The sequence below is a fragment of the Parasteatoda tepidariorum genome, chromosome 1, assembly GCF_043381705.1.
Source record: "Parasteatoda tepidariorum isolate YZ-2023 chromosome 1, CAS_Ptep_4.0, whole genome shotgun sequence".
NCBI lineage: Eukaryota > Metazoa > Arthropoda > Arachnida > Araneae > Theridiidae > Parasteatoda > Parasteatoda tepidariorum.
In genome coordinates, this window is record NC_092204.1 from 44561497 (window position 1) to 44585818 (window position 24322).

General features: G+C 27.4%; 2 protein-coding genes across 2 annotated transcripts in view; one reads left to right on the forward strand and one right to left on the reverse strand.

Moving 5' to 3' along the window:
* Positions 1–225: 225 nt before the first annotated feature.
* LOC107453773 (EH domain-containing protein 1) lies at positions 226–14559 on the reverse strand. Its single transcript, XM_016070719.3, has 2 exons — positions 13477–14559; positions 226–2199 (listed from the first exon to the last, which is right to left on the reverse strand). Exons 1-2 carry the CDS (start codon positions 14389–14391, stop codon positions 1501–1503), a joined length of 1614 nt encoding a protein of 537 aa, XP_015926205.1. The 5' UTR covers positions 14392–14559; the 3' UTR covers positions 226–1500.
* Positions 14560–14739: 180 nt separating this feature from the next.
* LOC107453774 (ZZ-type zinc finger-containing protein 3) overlaps positions 14740–24322 on the forward strand; it is a 16332-nt gene continuing 6749 nt past the window's right edge. The window contains exons 1-6 of the mRNA XM_016070720.3: positions 14740–15187; positions 16836–17109; positions 17848–18026; positions 20664–20756; positions 23243–23404; positions 23482–23604. Coding sequence (XP_015926206.2) covers positions 14921–15187; positions 16836–17109; positions 17848–18026; positions 20664–20756; positions 23243–23404; positions 23482–23604 — 1098 coding nt within the window. The 5' untranslated portion in view covers positions 14740–14920. The remainder of the gene's footprint in view (positions 15188–16835; positions 17110–17847; positions 18027–20663; positions 20757–23242; positions 23405–23481; positions 23605–24322) is intronic.

Genomic DNA, 24322 nt, shown 5'->3' on the forward strand with positions numbered 1-24322 from the left:
ATTTGAAATTAAAAGCTTGGATGAGAATTATTATATTTTGGGTTCAAAATAAATATCAAATGGATTTAATCGGCTTTAAAATTAAACGTCTCAAATGAGCTGTAAATTGGTTTTGGTTTTAAAATCAAAGGCTTAAAATATTGTGCTGTAAATTGGTTTTAAAATCAAACGTCTCAAATACTGTGCAAAAATTGTGTTCTGAAAAATTCTATCATATAAACAACACACTTTATACAACAGTTTATTAAACTATTTAAAATGTCAATTAAATTGCCGGTTAAAGAAGAAAAAAAGATACAACGTTCAGAAATAACTTACAATACAAATACATTGCTATAATTCTAAACAGCAAGTACATGGAATTGTAAAAATAATACATAAGCTCTTATAAAGAATAAAACATAAAAATATAATAATGATTTTTAAAACTATGCTTATAAATATTTGTGAAGTGTTTAATATAAATGTATGTACCAAATGCAAGTCGACCATTTTTCTTTGCACAAATGTTTGAATAAATAGTTTCAAAAAGTATACAAGTGCTTGTAAGCTTGAACTCAAATCTTAAAATAAATAGCTTCGAATGCATCCCAAAACATAGCAAAGATCAGAACTTACACAAATGCAATGAAAATGGCAAAGATTACGGGGAAGTATCATAGAAATATGGGCATAAGCAGGTAAAATATTGGTCCCCAAAAGTGGTAAAAGCATAACCTTTTCAATTTTCTCAAAGAAAATGAGTTGATACTTACTGCATCGGCAGAATTATTTTAAACTGAGCAAAACATCATTTGTAAGTTAAAGATTGATAAGTACGCAAGTTATATTGTTATAAAAAATAAGTACGTAAAGTATGCAAATGAGCTAGTAAAATTTTAAAATTAGTACATTAAGTCCAATTTTATTTTTAAAAATAAAACCGTTTAGTTCGAGAACAAAACAATCGCTTATGCACTATTGCTAAAGATATTTTAATTGATAGCATATATTGACATAAAGCTTTAATTTTTAGCACCATGAATTAGGCACACAGAAAGCTCAAACCTGTAAATTTTTTTTAAAAAAAGTGATAACTAATAAATAATCATGAAAAGCTGTTAATTTTGTTAAAATTTAGAAAATTATACAAAAGAAACGTGCGTTACACATGGTGCAAATCTTAATCTTGCTTTCACAGTGAAAACTTAGAAGTTTAAAAATTAAAATTATGAACAAAATCCAACAAAAAAATAAAGTATCGAAAGTAAAACTAACATAAATACTGAGGCTGACAACAATGGTTAATATTTTACTAAATCATGAGATAAGTTTTGAACCATGAACTGTTTTGTATCTCACAATTCCAAATCCAGTTTTTCTTTATATTCGATGTAATTCCGCAAGTCACGTGAATTCTTGCGGGAAAAAACCCCATTTATTTTAATCATTTCATAGGTGATAGTAAAGGAAAAAATGGGCTTGAAAGCCACTGTGAATTGATGATAGGGGTAGAAATTATTAACGGACAAACATCTTTTTAGAAGGAGGCACCAAATGGTCGGGCAATTCGAGTGGCAAATCGTGTCCGTTTAATTTAACACTAATGAGGTGCATAGCTAAAGCAAACTCGTCTGAATCTAACATGCCATCCTTGTCCAAGTCTGATAATTTCCACACTTTACCTAGAACACTATTTGGTAATTTCGATTTCACCATTTCTGCTTTGGCACTGGCACCCGTTATTTTGCCATCAACAGGATTCAAGCTGTGGAAGAGATCATCATACTTGTACCGTTCTTTCCCAACGATCCATTCTGGATCCATAGATCCAGCATCCACGCCCTCGCCTCTCCCATATGTAAAAGGACTCGATTCAACGCCATCGAAAGCACCTCCTCTGACGTGGGACTCATCATTTGTTTGTAGACGCTGCTCTTGAGGAATCTGGGCCATTAGACGAGCAATGTCTTCAGCCAGCATTTTATCCACTGTCTCCAGCAATCTTGGCTTCAAAGGTTGAAATTTTGCGAAGTCCATGGTGAGCAGCTTTTCTTGCATATCTCGAATGTCCGGGAAGTCACCAGGAGGTAGGTGGTGTTCTCGCTGAATCTCTTCATAAATATTCCGCAAGTTTTTGATAAGTTCCTTCTTTTTACTGTCCTTACCGAACATTGAGGGCATATTATTACGTAGAGAACTGATAATGTAAGCGTGGACCTGAAAAGATACAAAAAGTTTTTGAGTACCACAGAAAGATACTGCGTAAAAATTTGCACAATTTAAGGAAAAAGAATTAAATAACATGTTATTGGTTGTATAAGGCAACGGTTCCCAATTTTTTTCACCCTAAATATTCGAGTTTCTGTTGGCAAACCCCGGAATAATAGAAAAGTTTCTTAATAGCTGTGAATATATTGACCAAAAAAAAAATTTTTTTTTTGGTGTTAGTAAATGAGAAAATTATTAAAAATAAGCTGAATTATGGTTTTCAAAAAAAGAATTGCTATTAACGTTCAGAACAGTTATTTCAGCGAGACGTAATTCTTTTTTCTTGTATTTAATAATTTTATTATCAATGAGAAGCTCTTATAAATGTATATTCTTTTCATAATTTATTCAATTTATCGTTATTGAAAAGAATTTTTTTTTAAATTTTCTACTTTTTTTATTGGTATTATAGATAAATAGTTTCATATAAACAATCGAAATATTACATAAATTATGGATTATTGATTGGATGTAAATATTACTACTTAAAAAAACTCTCGAAACTCTTGAGATCCTTCCCTCGGAAAGTTAAGGTTCCACGGAACACCTTTTAGGGACTGCCAATATATGGTTTCAATACTCCTGTATGTATTTTTTTTTAAACGGATGAAATCAATTTTTTTAAAATCGATCTACAATACATACAACACAATTTCAAAGAAGGAAGTCAAATCAGTTGGTTTGTTTTGAAATTTAACACCTTCCGTCCGAATAGCAAAGTATTAATTACACGAGGTTGTGAATTTCATCAAATGTAGTGGAAAAGTTTTAAAAGTGATGTAGATAAGACAAGTTTTTGATCTAACCAAATATTTAAAACGAAACAATATTCATTATTAATTGATTAACATAAATTGTTCATTTTGATTTTTCTTCTTCTGAAGTCTCATAATCATCCGATACGAATCAAACAATGGTGTTTAAGTTAACACGAAAACGATTACGAATTTTAAAAAAAATCTACAAAAGCTCATGAGTATCACAGATTTTTTTAACCCATTCCTTTATGTTTTAATTACTAGTATTAAATTTAGACACAATTAGACAAATTTACACACTCAGCCAATTAATATAATTTCTAAGTAAAGGGATTAGGAAAAATTAAATTTCAGTTAAAATTAATTTTCTCAGCCGTACAATAACATTTTTTTTTCACTACATTAATACAACTAATTTTTTTTTTTTTTTGAAAATAAAAACTCGTACAGGGCGATTTTATGTTCTTTCTTTATTATCATCCGTCTGATAACTGAAGGAGAAAAATAATAATCATATTACGATATAACACATTCCACACCAGTAAGCAAAATGACGTAAAAGTGTCAAAGCAATGCAGCATCGAAAAACGAAATAACTTACAAGTACGATTTAAAACCACGACTTACGTCACTAAATGCCATCGAAATAAAAAAAGAAAATGATTAAATGAAATTCAAATGCGTTACGTAAATATGATGTTGCAATTCTTTCAAATGTATCTATTGGTGAATGCATCATATGTACTTACTTTAGGCAAGTATAATAAGTACACGCTAACCCGATTACCGAAAAAATTGATTAGATTTTTTTTTAAAAAAGGAGAATAGTGTGATACTCCACAAAAGAAAATTTTTTGGGAGGGGTTTTAAAATTGAGGTTTTTAATTTCAATAACTATTTCAAGAAAGATAATTTAAATATGATATTTTTTACTACGCAGATACTATTAAGGATTATTAGTGCACAATATATACGAATTAAGCAATACTTTTAAACATAATAATATTTAATTATTAAAATGCAAAAAAAGATGATAAAAAAGAAGAAAATCAAAATTTTTCAGAGCTATGACGCTAATTAAACTTTGAGAGTAGCTAGAGCACTCAAATTTAAACTACTGTTCTGTGCTGAATGACAGTCTATCAGCTTTTATATATATTCTCCTCTTACATTATTTGGTTTAGTTTAGCTTAAGTACTATGGCATTGGAAAGTTATTGATTTAGTTTAATACTTTGGCAGGGAAAGAAAACCAAATAATATATTTCAACTATAATCACACTTCCCACCACTTTTCGATATGCTAGAGCACTTAAAGTTTAAAATGGTGTTTTGTGCTGAATGGCAGTCTCTTAACTTATATACATATTCTCTTATTATATCATCATATCTTATTATAGTTAATCTACGTATCCAGGGCATTAGTGCATGCATCATGTGTAATTTAGATGAATGTAACATATACATACAAGCCCAATTAAAAAAAAATTGATTTGATTAAAAAAAAAAAGAATAGCGTGATACTATAACTGGATATAATCTTCTGGGAGGGTTTTTAAAGTTGAAGGTTTTAATTTCCATAAATATTCAGTAAGATAATAAGAAAATTTGAATCGGACATTTTTTACTACGAAACTATTTTTAAACATACTTATTGAACTAATTCCAAAAATTAATCAATAGTTTTAAATTTCTTAATATTTTATTCAATAAATAANAAAAAAAAAAAAAAAAAAAAAAAAAAAAAAAAAAAAAAAAAAAACGCCGAAAATAATTTTTTTTTAATGCTAAATGTAATGCTAATTGAATTTCCGACCACTTTCTGATTAGCTAGAGTAGCGGTTTCCAATCTTATTTTTGGTATGGAACCCCGAGCCCTAATAAATAAATTTCATAAGCAATTATGAATAATATTGAATGAATGTAAGAAATATGAAATTCTTTCATCGTATCGTTTTATCAGTACTAGTATTCAAATTGGGTTTTATGTCAGAAAGTTGAACAGGTCTGGAGCGGCATTTAGTCTAGTTCATAATTTGATTTTGTGTATGCATAAACTGAAAATGAAATAAAAATATAGTTTTCGTTGAAATAAAAATGAAAATTGGAGAAAATAAATGTAAGTAGTAAACGGTAACGGTACATACTTCTTCATTTTTATTTGAGACGAAGTATTAATGCAATTTCCCATAAATGCATTCATTATTCATTCAATATATTATGCTAGAATTTTTTTTTTCTTTTTTAAATTTTACTTTTGTTTCAACACAAGTATTTTACATGAATAATTTTATAAAAGTAATGGAAAGATAAGGGATAAAGATATAGTAATAGGTTTCGAAAGTTGCAATAGGTTAAAAATGTTCTAACTCTCGGAACCCTAAGGTTTTTCACAGAGCACTATTTGGGAACCGCTGAACTAGAGCACTCAAATTTAAACTGGTGTTCTGTGCTGCATGACAGTCTGTTACCTTTCATAAATATTATCTTATTATATCATCATTTACTTTAGTTTAGCTTAAAGTGCCAAAATAGCATTGAGAAATTGTTGAATAAATACTAAACTTCGGCAGGGAAAGAAAATCAAATATATTATATTTCAACTATTTTCACAAGAGTAAATATTTCCCAATTCAATAGCGATGATTCAAATTCTGAAAATAAGACCGGTAAAGCAAAGCACCCACTATCAGAATTTTTCTTTCTCTTTTAATTCATTGTAGATATGAAAGGAGGGGATAAAGTAGAAGAAACTATCAGATTAGTCATATCTTTAAAGTTGGTAAATAAGGAAAGTGGAGGGAGAAAGTAGCAGCGATAAAAAACTTAACCGAATATCGCCTTATTTTAAGAAATAATTCTATAAGACTTGCGAATTGTGTTATTATTCTAATGGACTTCTAAATTATTAAAAATACCATCTATATTGTTAGGTTTTTAGCGAATACATCATACACATTTAATATCTCATTGCATTTTTGCAGCAGAAATAGTATTAAGTAGTAAATTTATTCGGCGAAAAGTAAAACATTCATTATAATAGAAAAAAATACGAATATACTTAAAATTTTTTAATAATAATATTATGAATGCGGTTATGAATGTAATATGATAGAAAACTCATCCTAATATTCAATTACGTGCTGTACTACTTTCTCACGCACCGCTCTCAAGTCATAAATTGATTACCGTATAAATATATATATATAAATAGGCTATTGCTCGAAAATATTACTCGTCACCATGACAGTATGCACTATGTTTATGTTTAAAATTTCTATAGCCATTTTAGAAGGGATTTATTTATACAATTACTTAGTAACTAAATTTTTATTTCTATAAAAATGCAACAGCATTCCAAATACTTAACGTATAACTAATTATTGAACACTATTTAAATTATTATTTAAGAAAACCTAGCGAAACGAATCTAAATAAATACTTAAAGTATAACTAATTTTTCAACACTACTTAAATTATTACGTAAGACAACCTAACAAAATGAATAATAACTATAGTGTTGCCAATAGATAAGAGAAATACCCGAGTTGATATGTCATATAAGATAAATTATACGTCTAGATTAATGATAAAAAATTAAGTCCACTTTTTAAAATATTTAAATAAACAAATTCCAAATAAATAAATAAATTATAGAAAACAATAAAGTCATTGTGAAATGCCATTTTTTTTTTAGAAATAAGAAAGATTGAATGACGCAGAACTTGAAGACGTCACTGGGAAGTAAGAAGGGATAGTATTTCGAAAACTCCATTAAACCAAGGCTTGTCTTGAAATAATTTAAGACAAAACGAATTCATTAAGTATACATGGAAAGACAATTCTTTTTTTCGTCAGCAAATATTAAACAAGAGATAAGGGATGAATATTTAAAAGCAGATTAACTCAATTAAGCACTACAGACAATCAGTAAAAAAATACTTCAAGGTAAAGAAACTTAACTATTTTTTAAATTTTTTTTTACTGCGTGGATGCAATTTTAGTCCTAACACTAGACGCACACAGAATTTTTATTAAACATATTTTTCATTATTTGGTATAAATGTAGGGCAAAACAAATGAAAAATATTATATTAAGCATTTTAATAATTTATGGTCATAAAATACAGCATGAAACACAAACAACGGTGTCTTGTGCTGTGTTAAAGGTAAAATCTTCCAAACACCACTCACTTCCAATCAGTAATTTCTTAAATCTGCACTTATTTAGATCTAAGAGAAACAATTTACAAAATCAGTTATCGGTAAATTTCTAAACATGAATAAATTTTTTTTCTTGCAAACTACTTATTTTGGATTCTATATTTTTCAACAAATACAATTCCGATAGACAGACAGATTTTTTTTTTTCTTAGAATTTATTAGGCAGTTTCTTATAATTTAAAAAATGCCAAAATATATTTCTGATAGTAATTAGTACGTCTGAAAAAAATTATATAAATGGGACATCGGTGTCCCATTTGCGTGAAAAGGCTACATTTCTTACAAACAAAAATAGTACCTAATTCTAATAATTGTTAAAATTAATTCTTCATATATTATACCGATAAACTTTTTCCTATTAAATAAACCATTTTTAATTTGAATGAATCAATAAGTATTTACTACTATCAAATGCTTTTATTAGATGCATTAAGCGAGTAATAAAAATATATCGATATTAAAGGCAAAATGCGTATAAATCAGGAACAGCAAAGAACGAAATTTTAAGAAAATTCACACTCCACAGTACAACAAACTAGAATAGCAATAATAGGAAAAGAAATTTATTGCTAATAATTTAAATAATTTTAAAAATAAGACTAAAAAAGTAGGTAACGAAACTATCACTTGCCAATCAAGTTGATTTTCCTTATTTTCAGATAGTATTTTAGGTTCGGAAATCATATTTAAAATTTATTTTTTCGATTTCGAAGTAATTAAGTTATAAACTGTCAAAAAAGAATTTTTTTTCTTTTTAAACATTGAAACGCCAAGTTTTAATTATTCAACAGACAAAAAGGTTGTAGAAGTTTGCTGTAATTTATGACTTTTGTTCTAAAGTGGAAACTTTCATATACCTATTTTAAAAGATTTTTTTTTTTTTTTTAAAAAGGAATAAAAGTTTTACTGCCTTGAGTAAAAATTTCTAAAGTTTTTGCAGAATGCAGAACTCTGCATTTTAAAAGCATAAAGAATTTTTTTTATGCAAATTAGACCTAACAGGAAATCGTTTCAAATTTATTACCTATTTAAGTTTCTTATGCATCTAAATATCTTAAACGTAATTCTCTCTATTGTGTTCGTTTTTGGCACATTTGGCAACATTTCTGAGATTCTTCGAAAAAAAATTTTGCTCAGAATTTCTTTTTCAATAATTTATAACTAGCAACCAAAACGAACACACAAAATTTTTAATATAACTTCTTCACATGAGCCGGTTATCAGCCATGGGTTATACCATGGGTATCACTGCACACTGGTAGCCTGTATTTCCCCGTTTGGTGAAAATTCAAGGCACTTCACTTGTTCTTGCGCAACTAAATTGTTAAATTTTATATGATGATTTATTTCTACGGTTTTTTCACAGCTTGTAACAGAACCTTTTTGCTTCAAAGGAAACATCAAATCAATTAAAATACAGAACCACACAAGCATTATTACAGATAAAAAAGTTTGATACTTTTCGGTTAGTCGAACGAAAGCGAAAGGTCTCTAGAAAATGTAGATCGCCGACAACTATTTTTTTATTACTTAAAATGAATAATAAAAAAAATTACATTTCCTTGCACTCTAATTGAAAAAAAAAACTTTTTATATATTTTTTTAAAATTATAAATAAAAAAAAAATTGAATTTCCTTGTGCTCAGTTACTAAAAATTGACTGTGTTTAAAGCAATCTCGTCAGGTAATATTTTATGGATGATTTGGGCAACATTGAATGCAAAGTGCTCACACTAGGTGTATTATGGGGGGAAAAAACACGTTTTAAAAAAAAAATGGGGGGGGGGAATAGCTGTTCTGCAATTAGAGAACAGAATATAAAATGTTATAGCTCAAGCGCCAGGAGTCAGTTATATATTTTACTGCTATAACAAAGTATGGCAGAAAAAAAAAATAACGGAGGAAAGATCACTGGGTATACATTGGGACTGTGGACATTTGTTTTTCCTTAGATTAAATATTTTTTTCAGCACTCTTGTGGGGGTTGCTTTTTTATTTATCCATCTTTGTTTTCAAGTTAACTCCACAAAAAATTAACATATATAGGGAAATTACTCATTAAAAATGTTTTATGGATAACACTGAGTATGACAAATATCAACAATAACCATTTTTTTTTTAAAATCTTCAACTTTATAAGTAAACAAACTAAAATAGTTTAATGAAATTTTCAGGTGATTTATTACTTCGAAGAAAATACACAATTGAAAATCATAAGAAAAGCACATGATGCTAATAACAAATATTGAATAAAAATTTCAATAGACAAAGGTGAAATAATATCTACTTCAATAAAATTTTTTTTTTAGATATCACAGCTTTCTTTCTTTCAAAATCCTAAAGCAACTTTTATATTGTCTTTAAGTCAATAAATAGCTATCAAGTATGTTGAAATACAATAGAACCGAAAGTAAAAGCAAGGAAAGAAGAATTGAGTAATGAAGATAAGAAAAACAAGTAAGCTTATAGGATTGTAACTGGATATCTTGGTTTAGGATGAAACTGCAATTTATCATTACTAAATATAAAAAAAAAAGAGAATTCTATTTAATTTTTTACTTAATATATAAAAGCTTGAATATAAATCTATGCAAGCTTTTCTTTTAAAATTCTTTGAATGGGAAAGAAATTTATATTCAAATGCTCACTTTGTTGTTCCTCATAAATCTTTATTTTTAATTTAGGACTTACGTTCGCTTTATGTAAAGAACATACACAAATAATACCAGCACCACTCCTTTTTTTGCTTCTCTATACATAAAATGGAGAGATTTTCCTTAATAGATCAACAGAACAGCTAAGTTGAAGAAACTGTTTAGTAAACTAAGTTATTAAAATGTTAATAACTAACAGTGTTATAAGATTCAACATTGCCCTTTCTTCTAGAAAATGAACTAAAAACATTCCCTTTTCGAAGAAAGTGCCTTAGCCAAGTTTATGGACAGGTAGAATGGCCATTAGATTACTAACTAGATATACACTTTTTGTAAGGCTGAATCGGTAAATTATAGGTATACAAAGATTTTATATAAGAGCTCTATTTAAACTCAACACTACAGAAAAAACAGTTATTTCAACAAGTAATCATAGTATGCAGAGTATAGGTAATACAGACACAATTTACATTAAAATTATATTTTAAGGCACTAGCATTAGAGGATATTTTTTACATTATTTTCTTCACTCCTAATATTAAAAGAGTTGCAGCCATTGTTATGGGTTTTCAACTATGCTTACATTTTGTTTTGATGCACAAAACAAGAATTATAAAGCTTAAAAACTTGAAATTACAAAGGTGTGTAGAAAAATATATAGGGAGTAGTAGATATAAAAATGTTAACATTTGATAGTTCAACAATTATTAAGTTATAAAAGGTAGTAAACTTAGCATTTTAGCTTATTCCGAAATTCTAATTTGTTTGTAAGGTATTGGCAATAAGTGCTTTTTTTTCACACTTTTTTTCCCTTTCAAATATAGACTATGACTATTTATTCATTGTTTTGAGAAAATTTACTCATCTCACTTGAAATCTTTATTTTATAAACTTGCGCTTCATGTCAAAAGCAACAAAATAAAGAGAGAGAGAGAGAGATCAGATGTTGCCAGACATAAAACTTAGCATTTATACAGAAACTTTTTAAAATATAAAAGGTTTAATTCTAGAGAATTTATATTTTATTATCTAGAGAATTTATATATAGAGAGAATTTATATTCAATTTTAAAAACTAAATGTCTTACTCCCAAACTTAAGGAATTTAAACTAATAAACAAATAAATTAGCACAGTTATTTGTGTTATATTTAACATAGTAGAAAATATTCATCTTCCTTTTAGACAGCGAGTTGATACAGCATAAGGAATGAAAAATATCTCAAAATAAAAAGAAAAATGTATATTTTAATGTTTAAATTAAACATTTATTTATTATTTATTTAATTCCTTAGTTTTATTGTTCCTTTTCTTGTGCCTTATTTATCCAAATAATTCAAAAATTTTTTCAAAATATTTTAAAAAGTATATAAAATTGTATATTATTAAAATTTTTTTATTTAACAAAGAAAAAAAAATCGATTTTACACAATTTTCGAATAAATTAGCATATATGTTAAAATTATAGAAATCAAATATATTGAAATGATAATTTAGAAACAAGATTTATCAATAGTCAGGTAGTCCAATTTGTTTTGGGCAAAAAAAAAACATATGAACATTCTCAAGTTACTTAAAATATACTTATTAACTCTCCATAATTGACAACTTTCCTTTCTCTTTAAACATTTTTATTTATGAGGAAAAATTTAGTAGCAATTTTTTTTTAATTGCACCAAAAATTTGAAGATATTTCTGTATGATAATCTATCACGTCAACTACAAACGCCAAGCTGCCAAATAGATTTTAAACTTGCAATTTAAAAAACAAAACAAAAAATCATGTAGACGTTTGCCCGGGGGTGACAACGAGTTATACCTTTCCAGTTGGTCCCTTTCTGTGATTTTTTTTAGTTTCTCGTGGGCTGCTGCCTGGAAGTTGCCAAGACTTGGTGATTATTCTGCCACAGGTCACAATACAGAAATCTTCCCAAAAATTTCTATAGGTCAATCTGAATTTCCTTCAAACCTCAATTGTGTGATTTGACATATTCTGCAACTCTGCATATTAACAACTTATCTAAGACATTATTTTTAATGTATGATCAATTTTTTAAAAACATTTTCTAATAAGCTTGGCTGACCATGTTGAAATACTGCAGGTAAATACTTTGACAAATAACACATTTCTTACCATATGACAATATTTTCAGTGATTAATTAAAAATAATATTGAATAGAACAATAAATCCACCAATTTTTTAAATTAATAAATAAATTTTCCCAATTCGGATATAAATACAATTCCACGTCCTAATGTGTAGAGGATGTTAATTAGCAAATTTTTTCCTATTCACATAAAGAAAAGATTTATACTTTTACGTTGTTCGAAATATAAAAGCATGCATGAAAACAAATAGAAGATTTTGTAAATCTGTAAGGGGATAATGACTCTCATATTCCCTTAGGCTGTAGATTCCTTAGACTATATGTTATTATTTACTATGTCCCTGCTTGCCTTGGCAATAACAGGATATTTAAAATTAAATGGTAAACATGATTTGAAAAAATTTTGCATGCTGCAGAAAAATTAAACTATTATAATCAACCGTAATTAAAAAAAACCAGGGGTCTGTGCAGACATTTTGTGAAAGGTCCGTTTTTGTAAAATTGTGAAAAAATTACTTGTAGTATGTGAATATAAAATAAACAGGGGTCTGTGCAGACATTTTGTGAAAGGTCCGTTTTTGTAAAATTGTGAAAAAATTACTTGTAGTATGTGAATATAAAATAAACGTTAAGTCACATAATTGCAAAATTTTTTTTTTCAAGGAGTTTTAAAATTGCAAAGACATACAAGATTATGCTCAACACTGTAAAATTATATTTAAAAAAATTAAATTTCAAAAAATAAACAGCGATTGCTGTTACTAAATTAGAGATGCAACATAAAAATATTTGGTATTTAGCCTATACTGCTCAACGCAGAATATTAATTTCGGACAAATAAAGGAAGAAGCGTCTGCAGAAGACAAAATTTAGTTTGTTTACATCTGTCTCTCCCCCCCCCTCCTGGGAAGGGTTTATTCGATTAACAAAACAATAATGAAGATAAACAAATTTGTGCAGGGTCCAATTAAAAGATAATTTACTTTGTGAAGGGTCCGTTTTTAAGTTAAAATATTTTGTGAAGGGTCCGTTTTTAATGAAAAGATATTTTATGAAGGGTCCATAACGGACCCAAATTTCTTCCAAACAGACCCCTGAAAAAGTATTGTGACAATTAATCAACTCCAAACTTAGTTAGGAAATATAAACAATTATTGATAATATAATTATCTACCAAAATTTTTTTTTTTTAGGATTCCAGTTGTCTTATCTTTTAAAGTCAGTGTAAATTATAATGATTTAACATGTTTTAATTAATGGATAGTTTTTAGATTCATATAGAGGAAATTAATAAAATGTTTAAAATATAAATTTAATATAAAGATATCTTAGCTATATAAAGCTTGTTAAATACAGCTAAAAGATATCTTAATGTAATTTTCTTTATAGACATCCCTATGTATCAATTACAGAAATTAATAAAGATTTCATAAAATAGTTAACAAGTTAATTAGAATCTAATTAAATTATAATAATTAAATTACCTTTGCAAGTCTTGCTCTTTTTATCAAATCATTAAGCTTTCTTAAAGCAGCATTTCTGGGAAGACTTTGTAAATCCTGAAAAAGGTCTTGCTCTTCAGCCTCAAAAAGTTTTCGATTGTAATCATACCTCAAAGGCTGATCCCAAAATGATCCTAAATACACTCTTGCAACTTCTGGAGTATTCAATACTTTACCCAGTGACCACATCAAGGCACCATATACACGCATCAACTGTTGATGATCAATCATATCAGCTTTATTCAACACGATCCTGATTTTATCATCATGTCCTCTAAGTGCTTCAATGCTCCTTCGAAATTCATCAGAGATATCCAATTTATGAGCATCAAACAGAAGTATGATTCTATCCACTCTTTCTGCAAACCATTCTAAAACACCAGCAAAATCATAACCTCTATCTACTCTTTGTTTTTCACCTGATAGGATACCTGGAGTGTCAACTATTGTAATGCTTTCCAAAACATCACAGTTGACTAAAGAACATTGTAATCTATTGAGAAAAGCGTTACCAAATTTGGCTAACGGACGGAATTGTTTTTTAGGATCGACTACAAGAGCATTACCAGGAATGACAGTTTCTTGATTACCATGCATAACAGCAATAAAGCGATCCGTTGTTGGTTCGGGTCCGATTCTGATGCCAGGAAAGTCTTTTTCTAATAAGTACCGGATAAATGTCGTCTTTCCTGTAGAGTACTGACCGACGAGCAGTATCATCGGTTTTGCATCAAAATCTGGATCGTCCAGAGGCGGAGAATGGAATTCATGAAATAAATACTGCTCTTCAAGAGGCAATATTTTAGATTTATAAATTTTTCGCAAACCATCCACAACGGTACTGTACAGTTCAGGTTCTTTTCGCCGACTTTCGTCTTTATTTAACCAGCTAAACATTTTTGTAATCAGTTATTTTAAGTTATAAGTTAGACTTTATTGATCGTCAAATATAAAGACACTAATGATATCACAGTACTTCAAAAGTTGACAAGTAGTTCTATTTCTGCTCTTGATGCAAGGAAACGAAAACGACGACACTTAATAAACAAGTGGAAGTTGAAGTGCAAATGTATGCTAGACAGTTTCTTAAAGCTAATTTGTGTTTTAGAAACTTATTACAATTTTATTATCTGGGAATAAATTTGAAAAAATTATTAAAGTGGATTTAAAATGCAGAAAACTGTTTTTCCTCCACAGTATTGAGATATGGCTACATTAAATCATTATTAATAAATCATAATTGGCAACACTTTTCTTTTGTTTATTTTGATATTGACAATTTTTGTGCTGGTTGCCCTGGTTGGTTATGGAATTGGAAATGTAGCTTGTCTATTTCATTTTGTTAAACTGTATTTGAAAGTATTTGAAGTGTACTGTATTTTAGGAACAACTTAACATTATCTAAGTAATATATTGGTCTTCTAGAATGGAAGATATTGTTGTAAAAGTAGAACCAGATGAAATAACTAGTGTTGGAGATCAAGAACTTTTTTCTTCTGAATCATCTCAGTCAGAAATTGCAATTAATAATAATGAAAGCAACTCTAATATTAGCATATCAGATTTTAATAGCTTAAATTGCGAAAATGAGGAAGTTACATCTGATACAAATTCGAATAACTTGGATGAATTTTGTTTCGAAACTGATCATCTTGCCTTAAAAGCTAATAATGATTACAAAAATCTTTTAAAAGTAAGTTACAAAGAGAGCGTAATTTTAAAATATTGCGAGAGTTGAGATTTTGGAGCAAAATGTTCTGGGTTTGGATTGTTTTAAACCGCGGTCCTTAATGTACCGTCGTAAAGTGTTTAACTTGACCAATGTCAAAAGTTAAAGGAACTGCCAAAAGATTATATTGCTGAACAAACAAATTATAACCGTATCATTATAAATGTGACTCTAATAATTTTGTTACATTAAGAAAATAACCTTTTACATTAAGAAAATATTTTTATTACATTAATTAAATTAAGAAATAAACTTAATTATAAAAGTAGTATTAGTTAAACTGCACAAATTATTTTAAATTTTAATAGCAAAGTTTAAGTGTTATATGACTTTATATAATTAATATCTCTAGCATTATTGTAATACTTGATATTTAAATAATTTATTATATGCATGCGGATCTTTAATTAACTTAGCTACTGTGTTAATGATTCCTTTTCTTGGAAATAATACCTGCAGCCGTCTAAATTAAAACATGATTAAAAACATGTACGACTACAACTGCATATTTCCCTGCAGTTGTAGTGGTACATGAGGTAGTCAATAAATCTACTTAAATTTTTATATTTTCACCTACCATTATTTCTGAAAATTTAAAAATATTTCTTAGGTTATGCTCATTTTTTTAAAAAGATTTAAGGGTTTAATCAATCAGTAATATGATTTTATTATTGCACTTTCCTTTTTAAAACTATCTCAATTCTAGTTAGGTATACCTATTGATTAATCGTCGTTCATTTAACATTATCCTCATGTTTAATATTAAAAACATTAATTCTCTTTTTCTCATTATTTTAGATAAGTTATGGTCAACTTTTTTTCAAACTTTGAAGATTTATTATAGGGCTTTCTGGGGGAAGAGATGTTTTTAATCATGTTCTTATGTGTCTGTGATAAAAATGAAATGAGTAATTTTTGTCATAGTTTTAAATAATTATTGTAGTAATTGCTATGAAAATTTTGTAAATAATAATAATAAACTAAACTTTATTACTTCTACTTGACGGAGTCAGGACATACTATATTAGGTTTTATATCTGTACGATTAAATTTTATATTTATACAGGGGATTGTTTTGTATTTTGAAAGAAGTCCAACCTTGATAATTTATATTCATATAAATGGAGAGGCATTTTAGAAGGACAATGCCTTAAGAAGAAAAAAAAATTATTCAAATGTTCAGGTGCAATTCATCACAATTTGTAATAATTTCTGCTTTGCCTTCTAGATTATTTAATTTCTTGTAAACGCATCACCAATTTTTTTTGTCCATGTTTGCCTTTAGCTAATTTATACAAAAAGAATTGATATTAACAATTAAATTAAAAAAAACAAAACAATTTTTTAATAATACTTAATTTGAATAAATCATAAAATTATTTATACTAATGAAATATTTGAACGTTTAAGGAATATGAAAATTAACTTTTACTTTTGAGTATCATTTCTAAAATTTTTTTGTCTGTGCCACTGTAATTATTTTATCTTAATGCCACTTAAACTTTTTTTTTTAAAAAATCAATGTCAATATTTTTTTTCTTGTTATAAATATTGAATGTGATGATAGATTATTGCTAATACATATATGGATTTTAAATTAACTTTTGTGTAGACGATATCCATACTTGAAGCTCAAAGATGTCAGGCTATTAAAGACTTAGACAGACTTCATGAGCTACAAGAAGAAGCACTGACAGATCCCATTGGATTTGTAGAGCGTTTGCAAAGAAATGAAGATATGAACATTCCCAGCCCTCAAATAGTACAATCTGTACCTGAAATTGATTGGACCAAATATTCTCTTAATAACAACAATACATCAGCATTTGGGCGGCGTCAGTTAACTCGATTATCAGCTAAAGTAGCTCAAGACTACACAAAGAATAGTGAGTAAATAATTTTCTTTAAGCTCTTAAATTGTAAATATTTTCCAAACTGTTCAGCAGGGTTTAAAAATTATATTTCCAACATCCCCATGTTATGTAAAAATTCCTATTAGTCATGTATTTTCTACCCTTACATGCCTGTAAATCTTGAATCAGAAATGCAGTAAAATAACAATTAGATGATCTCCAAAATTTGACAAAAACCTGCAAGATACTTGATAGGGTTTATTAACCACTTTACTAAATGATAATAACTTTGATAAAATACTTTTTGTTTAAGAGGGATTAAAACATGTAGGAAAACAATATTATATTGAATTTACTTTTGGATATCTCAAGTTTATTTACTTTATACAGTAAATCCGGAAAAAATCCAGATTTTTTGCTAACCGTGATCTGGAAGTTTCTGGAAATCCGATCACATTTATGCATAAAAATTCATGTATTTTTTATTTATATCTATATATATTATTTATATCTAGAATTTATACTTGGCATAATTTTTTGAAATGCATCATTAATGACTTTACTCATGAAATTTTCTGGATTTTTGAGTTGGGATCACAATTACCAATCACCCCTGTTTATAGTAATCCTTAAAAAGAAAATTGCTGAACTAATTGATTTAGATCAGTTACCTACCAATGGTAATTTTATTATTTAAAAGTATATTTAGAACTATTTACACATTTTGCTTTAAGAAAGTAAACACTTTAATATTTTCAATTATTTGTTTAGTTCTGAAAGGAAAGTCCAATGGTGCAAATGATCAGAAGACTCAAAAGACTCACATGCATTGGTCCTGTGAAGAACAAAAGCGCTTGGAAGAACTTCTTGTGCAATTTCCACCTGAAGAAGTTGAAACTAGAAGATGGGAGAAGATTGCTAACTGTTTGGAAAATCGGACTCCTATTCAAGTAATGTTTTAACAATATATTTGTGCCATTAGTTTATTTTTAATTAAGCCAAAATCTTTTACTAATTGAAGAAAAGGAAAGCCAAATCAACAATTGATGAATTCAGTGGAATTGGATTTTAGAGTGATTGAATTTATTCTTTGACCAGGACAGGCAGTCCAGGTCAAAGAATAAATTGTCCTGACGAAATCTTCTGCAGAAGACTTGTCACCCTATGCTTTTATGCTAAATGCTATGAAGATTTAGCTATTTAACATGTTCTATTTTTTTTTCGATCCTGTGTAAAACCAAGAAAAATGTAAGGGAAAAAAATGAAAAAAATTTATGTTTTTTTTTTTTTTTTTTAACTTGCACTTGAATAAGTTGTAGTTAGCATACATAAAAAATGTAACAATAATGTAAAAATTATGTAACATAAAAAGGACATATGTTTTGGTACATACTATCACCATGTCATAAAGCAAATTTGCTTTTTTTATTTTATTTATTATTTTGTCAAAATACAGAATGATAGCAAAACATGCATTGGTGTATGAGAATTGCATACAAGTTACACCAAGGAAACATGATTCATCATTATGAGGTAGAAAACAAGATCTTTCTTTGAGACTTGTTTGTAATCCTCTCGCTTATATGTTTCTCTCCATCATTATGGGTTTTGACACTGATGAAAGTGTTTCTTTATGGTACAAAAATAATGGTATGTTTGTTTTATGTTACATGATTTGTGCTTTTTCATGTTATTCTTATTTTTTTTAAAAATTTGCAGCTCTAAGTTAACCCATTTGTATTAGAAGTTACTCTTGCGTATGGCAGATATTACAAGGGGAAAATTTTCTTGTTAAAATTTTGTTTATTAATCAGTTCAAAGTAAAGGTTATAACTTGAAAGCTTTGTAATTAATTTATGCAATATCAAGCTTTATTACAAAGCTTATCACTTCGTTTGACATGATAATTGTAAAATTATTTATGTTTTAAATAGGGGCTTTATGTTACCCCAGTTAAAAATTATGTCTGAAAATTTTTTTTCTATCTACTTTGTACATTCATTTAAATTCATCAATGTATAAAGTTTGTCGAGAGGTGTGGTTGAAGGAAGGGCCGTGAAGTGTAGATCATCCGCCATCTGCTTGTGCTAGATGTTGTATATCTCCATTCAAATGAAAAACACAGATTTTTGTAGACGAAGGCATTTATTCAACATTTTTATTTCATTTCGGTTTTGAGAAACATGTTCATTTCAGTAAGCGGCTCATCAATGCACAAGAGCCTAACTGCACCACGTGCATGCTGGATCCTCCCTGTGTGCTCCAGGGAGTAGATAGTAATTTAATTTAAGTCATTTGAATAATAATTGTTTTCTTGCTGAATTTACCTGATGCATCAAATAATTAGGAGATAAGGAAAAACTTATTATGGTAAAAATCAATGATTAAACTCTAGAGCACACAGGGGGAAAAAAACAAAAATTATCCTGCTGCTTAAGAAAGCAACCAACTATTCGAGATCCACGGGGAATACTGGTCTATCTCCAAAAGATAGCGTCCCCTCCCTAGCGGTTGCAAGAATCTCTAAAGACGAGCTATGAGTCGAGCCCTAGAGATCCTGCAAAGGCAATGAAGAGGGCGCTCCTGTTGGAGACAGCCCAGTATGAAAAGTAAATATTGTGGTGATCCCATGATCACACCACAAAGTTCATTTTCAGTTCATAAAATTTCCTGTAGATAATGTAGAGGTGAATAAGAATTATCTAATCTACAGTAACTCACATTAGCATTTTAAATAAAAAAGTTAATTAAGTTAGGTTGCTCGTATAATGCTTATGTCACAATAATCTGTGAAGTTTAAGTTGCTTCAATTATTTTTCTCAAGGTTCTTATATTTTCATATCTATATTATACAGTCACTCGACTGTATAAGTCGACTGACTTCGAGTGACTGTATAAGACACTAATGCATATAGATATTGTTAAATAACTGATGAAATTTCTTTTTTGTGTTGGCAACAAAGAAATGAAATATCAAATGAGTGAGGAGTCATGAGCAGGAAAGTTTTAACTTACATGTTTAGAAATGTCTAAATGAAATGTATTTTTGTTGAAAAGAAATCTAAATTATCAAGCTTACATGAATATACTTATCAAAAAGAAAAGACTACTAATTATTTTGAAAGTAATTTAAAGAATGAAATACTCAATATGATGAATTTGTTATTGGTGTAAGTACATGTTGAAAATGATTAAAATAAGCTAACATGTGGTTGAGTACAGTTCGCAGAGAAATGTAATTATTTATTCTCGAATTTATTTTATTTTGAATTCAAAAGCTCGATGAGAAATATTTATAAATTTTTTTTATAAATGTATATATTCATAATTTATTCAATCTATTGCTGTTAATTTTTTTTCATTGGCATTATACATTTACATATTTTTTAGCATTTGCAAGTTCATACAAATAATTAAAATATTAAATGAATTATGCATTGTTGATTGGATATAAAGAAAATAATATTAAAAAATCTGTTATTTTTCCATGGAACCTTGGTTTTCTGAGGAACACCTTTTAGAAACTGTTACTCTAGTTCATGTAGTTTGATTGTTTTAATGTTTAATATGCATTTCTTTTTACCTAGGTGGCCAGTAGAGTTCAGAAGTACTTTATAAAGTTAATGAAAGCAGGTATACCCATTCCTGGGCGAATGCCAAGTACAGTTTACTTAAAAAAGGTATTATAATTTTGTTTAACTCTTTATATTTTATTTCATACTAAACAAAATTTCATTACACTGTTTTTCTTCATCAAAATTATTATTATTAATGTATGTATTTGAAGCTATAAAGATATATTGATTGTTGTGATGTAAATATTTGTGAAACTCTGTCATATTTCTTTAAAATTTCTATACCCTAGGGATATATATTTTAGTTTCTTTAATCTATAGAATGATCTAGTTTCAAAATTCCTTCAGAATAAAAATTTAGTTTCAAAATATAAAAGTATAATTGAGTCATCACTTTTTAGTCGTTCCATTACTGATAATGCATTGTCACCGTTTTTTTTTCATTTTTTTTCTTTCAAAATTCCATTTTTTTTTTGCTGCAGCTTTAAATATTTTTTTCTCTTCAAAATTCTATTTTGTTTGTTTCAGAGAAAGAATAGAGAGCTAAGATGTTACTAGACATTAATTTTCGCATTTATATTGAAATTTATAAAAATATAAAAACTTAATTCAGTTGTTTCCTATTTGATCTCTTATTATGTTATAAGTTTTGTTAAGGAGTAAAATTAATTGAAATTTTTTTTCAAGTTCAGTTGATTATTTTTTTAGTTCAGGTTATTGTTCATTTTGTTTTGATTTAAATATTTGCAGATTCTTTCATAAAATCATAATGATTACAAAATAATCTTTGTTTTGGGGGAAAATATAGTTTTTTAAGAAAAAGAAAACAATTCAGAATGAGGAGGCTGGTGAGCATGGAAAACATGGGTCGAGCCTTCTAGTTTTTATAAATAACTCTAGTTAATTTTGTTATTATTATTAATTTTGATATTTGTGTTTTGTTATTATTTAATTTAAAAAAGAAGTAAGCATCTCTTTTATTTAAACTAAATTTCTTAAAGAATAGAGATAAAAGCGTTTCATAAGATCAAACTTTTAACAGAAATAATAATGAATTTTCTAAATTGTCCTTTTTTGTTTTGTTTAATATTGTAAATATTCTAGATATGTAAAAACGAACAATTTTAGATTGTGAAAATTAATGATTTTAATTATCATTTTATTATTTTTTAGTATTTTTACTTCTTTATCTTATATTTATTTCTGTTTCATGCATATAAATGTATCTGTAAGTTTTAAAATTCGGATCAAACTTCTCCCAATCTGAAATTTTACTCTGGACTTCTCAGAATATGATGACAAATTGTTACTATTTATGTGAAATACTGGAAATTTTAATTTTATGGACTCATTTTGATTAATTTGATGTAGTTGACAAGTCTGTAGCATTTTTTTAAATCTTTATCAAATTTTATTTAAAGTTAGGTTCATAAATTTAAACTTTTTGAAATACGTTCAGTACATTGACATTTTTTATGTAGATTTAATCTATATCTTAATCTTATCGATTTTGTAAGTTTTAAACATTGCAGTGCAACTTGGAAAAATAATTTTTACGTGACTGCCAAGGCAATGATAGATTGCCTAGGAATCCTGTGTATACTTATAGCCAGAACCCCCTTTTTTAACAATTTGAAAAAAACATTACTTAATAACTTAGATTTTTATTTTAATGAGATTCTTTGAAGGACATGTATATAAATTTTGTTAAATAATTATGATTTGCCCTTATTTTATTGTGTGTTGGTCACACCGATTTTGCTAAAATAATAGTTGACTATTATTTGATTAAAAAAAAATTAATGAAATTAAAATTCAAAAGAAAAACTTTAGAAAAAATGTTTACATCTTTATGAATACACAGGTGCACATATTTGTAACCATCAATAAACATTTTAACTGCAATTTTTGTTAATTTTTCAAGAAAGAGAAATAAAGCTGCTGAAATATTTGCATACACTTTTTCCATTAATGAAAAAATAGGAGAGAGCTTTCTTATTTATAAAAAAAAGTGAAAGGTGTAATTAAGGCCTTTTTTTTAAAAAAAATTAAATTTCTCAAAAATTAAAAAATAGGAAATTTGTATTTTAATTGCTAGAAAAGTATATATTTTCAAAATTTCTAATGTGATATGGAGGTGTGCTTTATTTTTAATATCTCTGAAGTTATATGCCCTTATGTAATTATCTTGTTTTCCCCCTCTGTGTGTCTTATTGACTCCTTTTCTTTTACTTTTTATAGAAAATTTACCTTATTTTTTATTTTACTTATTTTAGCAAATAATCTTGTTTCATTAACTTGATGGAATTTTATTCAAGCAATTTCAAATTATGCATATTGTATTTAAAACATTTTCTTCAATAGGCGAGACAAGATAGGCTATGCAATTATCTCCTCTTCCTTCGCAAATTCACTTTATTTTTATTTACTTTGCTTTTATTTTACTTTTTATAGCAAATGATCATGTTTCATTAAATTTATTGATTTTTAACTAAGCAATTTCAAATACATATTGTAATTAAAATTATACATATGAAATTATAAATATTGTAAAAATTATACATATTGTAATTAAAAATCTTTTTCAATAGGCTAGACGCAATATTATTCGTCAACAGCCAAGTACATTTTTAGTTTCCCATTCTCTTCCTGTGTATATGCCAGAAGTTGAAGAAGACTATAGTCGAAAATTTAATGCTCCTCTTAGCTTAAGCGATAGTAAAGATATCAAAATAGAAATGTCTGCAAATGAAGTAACTATATCTCAATTTTGCAGTATAATTTTTGTTTCTTTTTTATTGCTTAAATTTATAAGTGTATATTGTTTTAGGATGATGAAGAAATAAACCCAGAGTTAAGGAATAGCTCTGAATTTAATGAGTTAAAATGTTTAAAGAAAGTCTTGAGGGACAAATTGAAAACATGTGGCTTAGCTGAACATATAGGATACAAAGTAAGGCAATTTTAAGATGATTGTTAATTTCCACAAATTATTATTTTTTAGAATTTAGTTGTTAAATTAAACTTTTATGTTTTTTTTTCAAATTAAATGATTTAATATACATATAACAGTAAAAGGTTTCAGCTTGTTACTTTAAGTTCTATTATGAGAAATTCATAATTAATTTTTTTTTGTAAGTAAAAACCCCAGTAACTTTCAATTTTAGTATTTTAATTATTCTCATTAATGATTTTTCACATGCTTAATTATATTAACTGGGATTTGAATTAAATATATTTTTGTTAAAAGTTAAATTTGGTTTGGAGATCAATAAATGTTGTTTTTTGACCTTAGGATATTGAAACATAAAATGATTTACAGAAAATTTTGTTTATGTTATTAAAAGTATGTATAAAGCTGAATCATTAGGTTTTTTCAGTGTTTTGTTTTTAAACTATTTATATATTAAAATGCATAACAGTTTTGCATGATTTTAAAATCTTAATAAAAAATTATGTTTGATATATATACAAGTATATGGGTCATTCTCACAAAAACAGTCATTTTCATGTCCCCAGTACATTTTATGTTTGTTTTACTACTTACGAAAAAAAATTTCCAGGGAAAGTGTCCTCCAGAATACAGGCTAACAAAAGAATAAAAATAAAATTATCAATTTTTATTTTTTATTTATTTTAGGTAATTAAAACATACCAATATTTGAAATTAA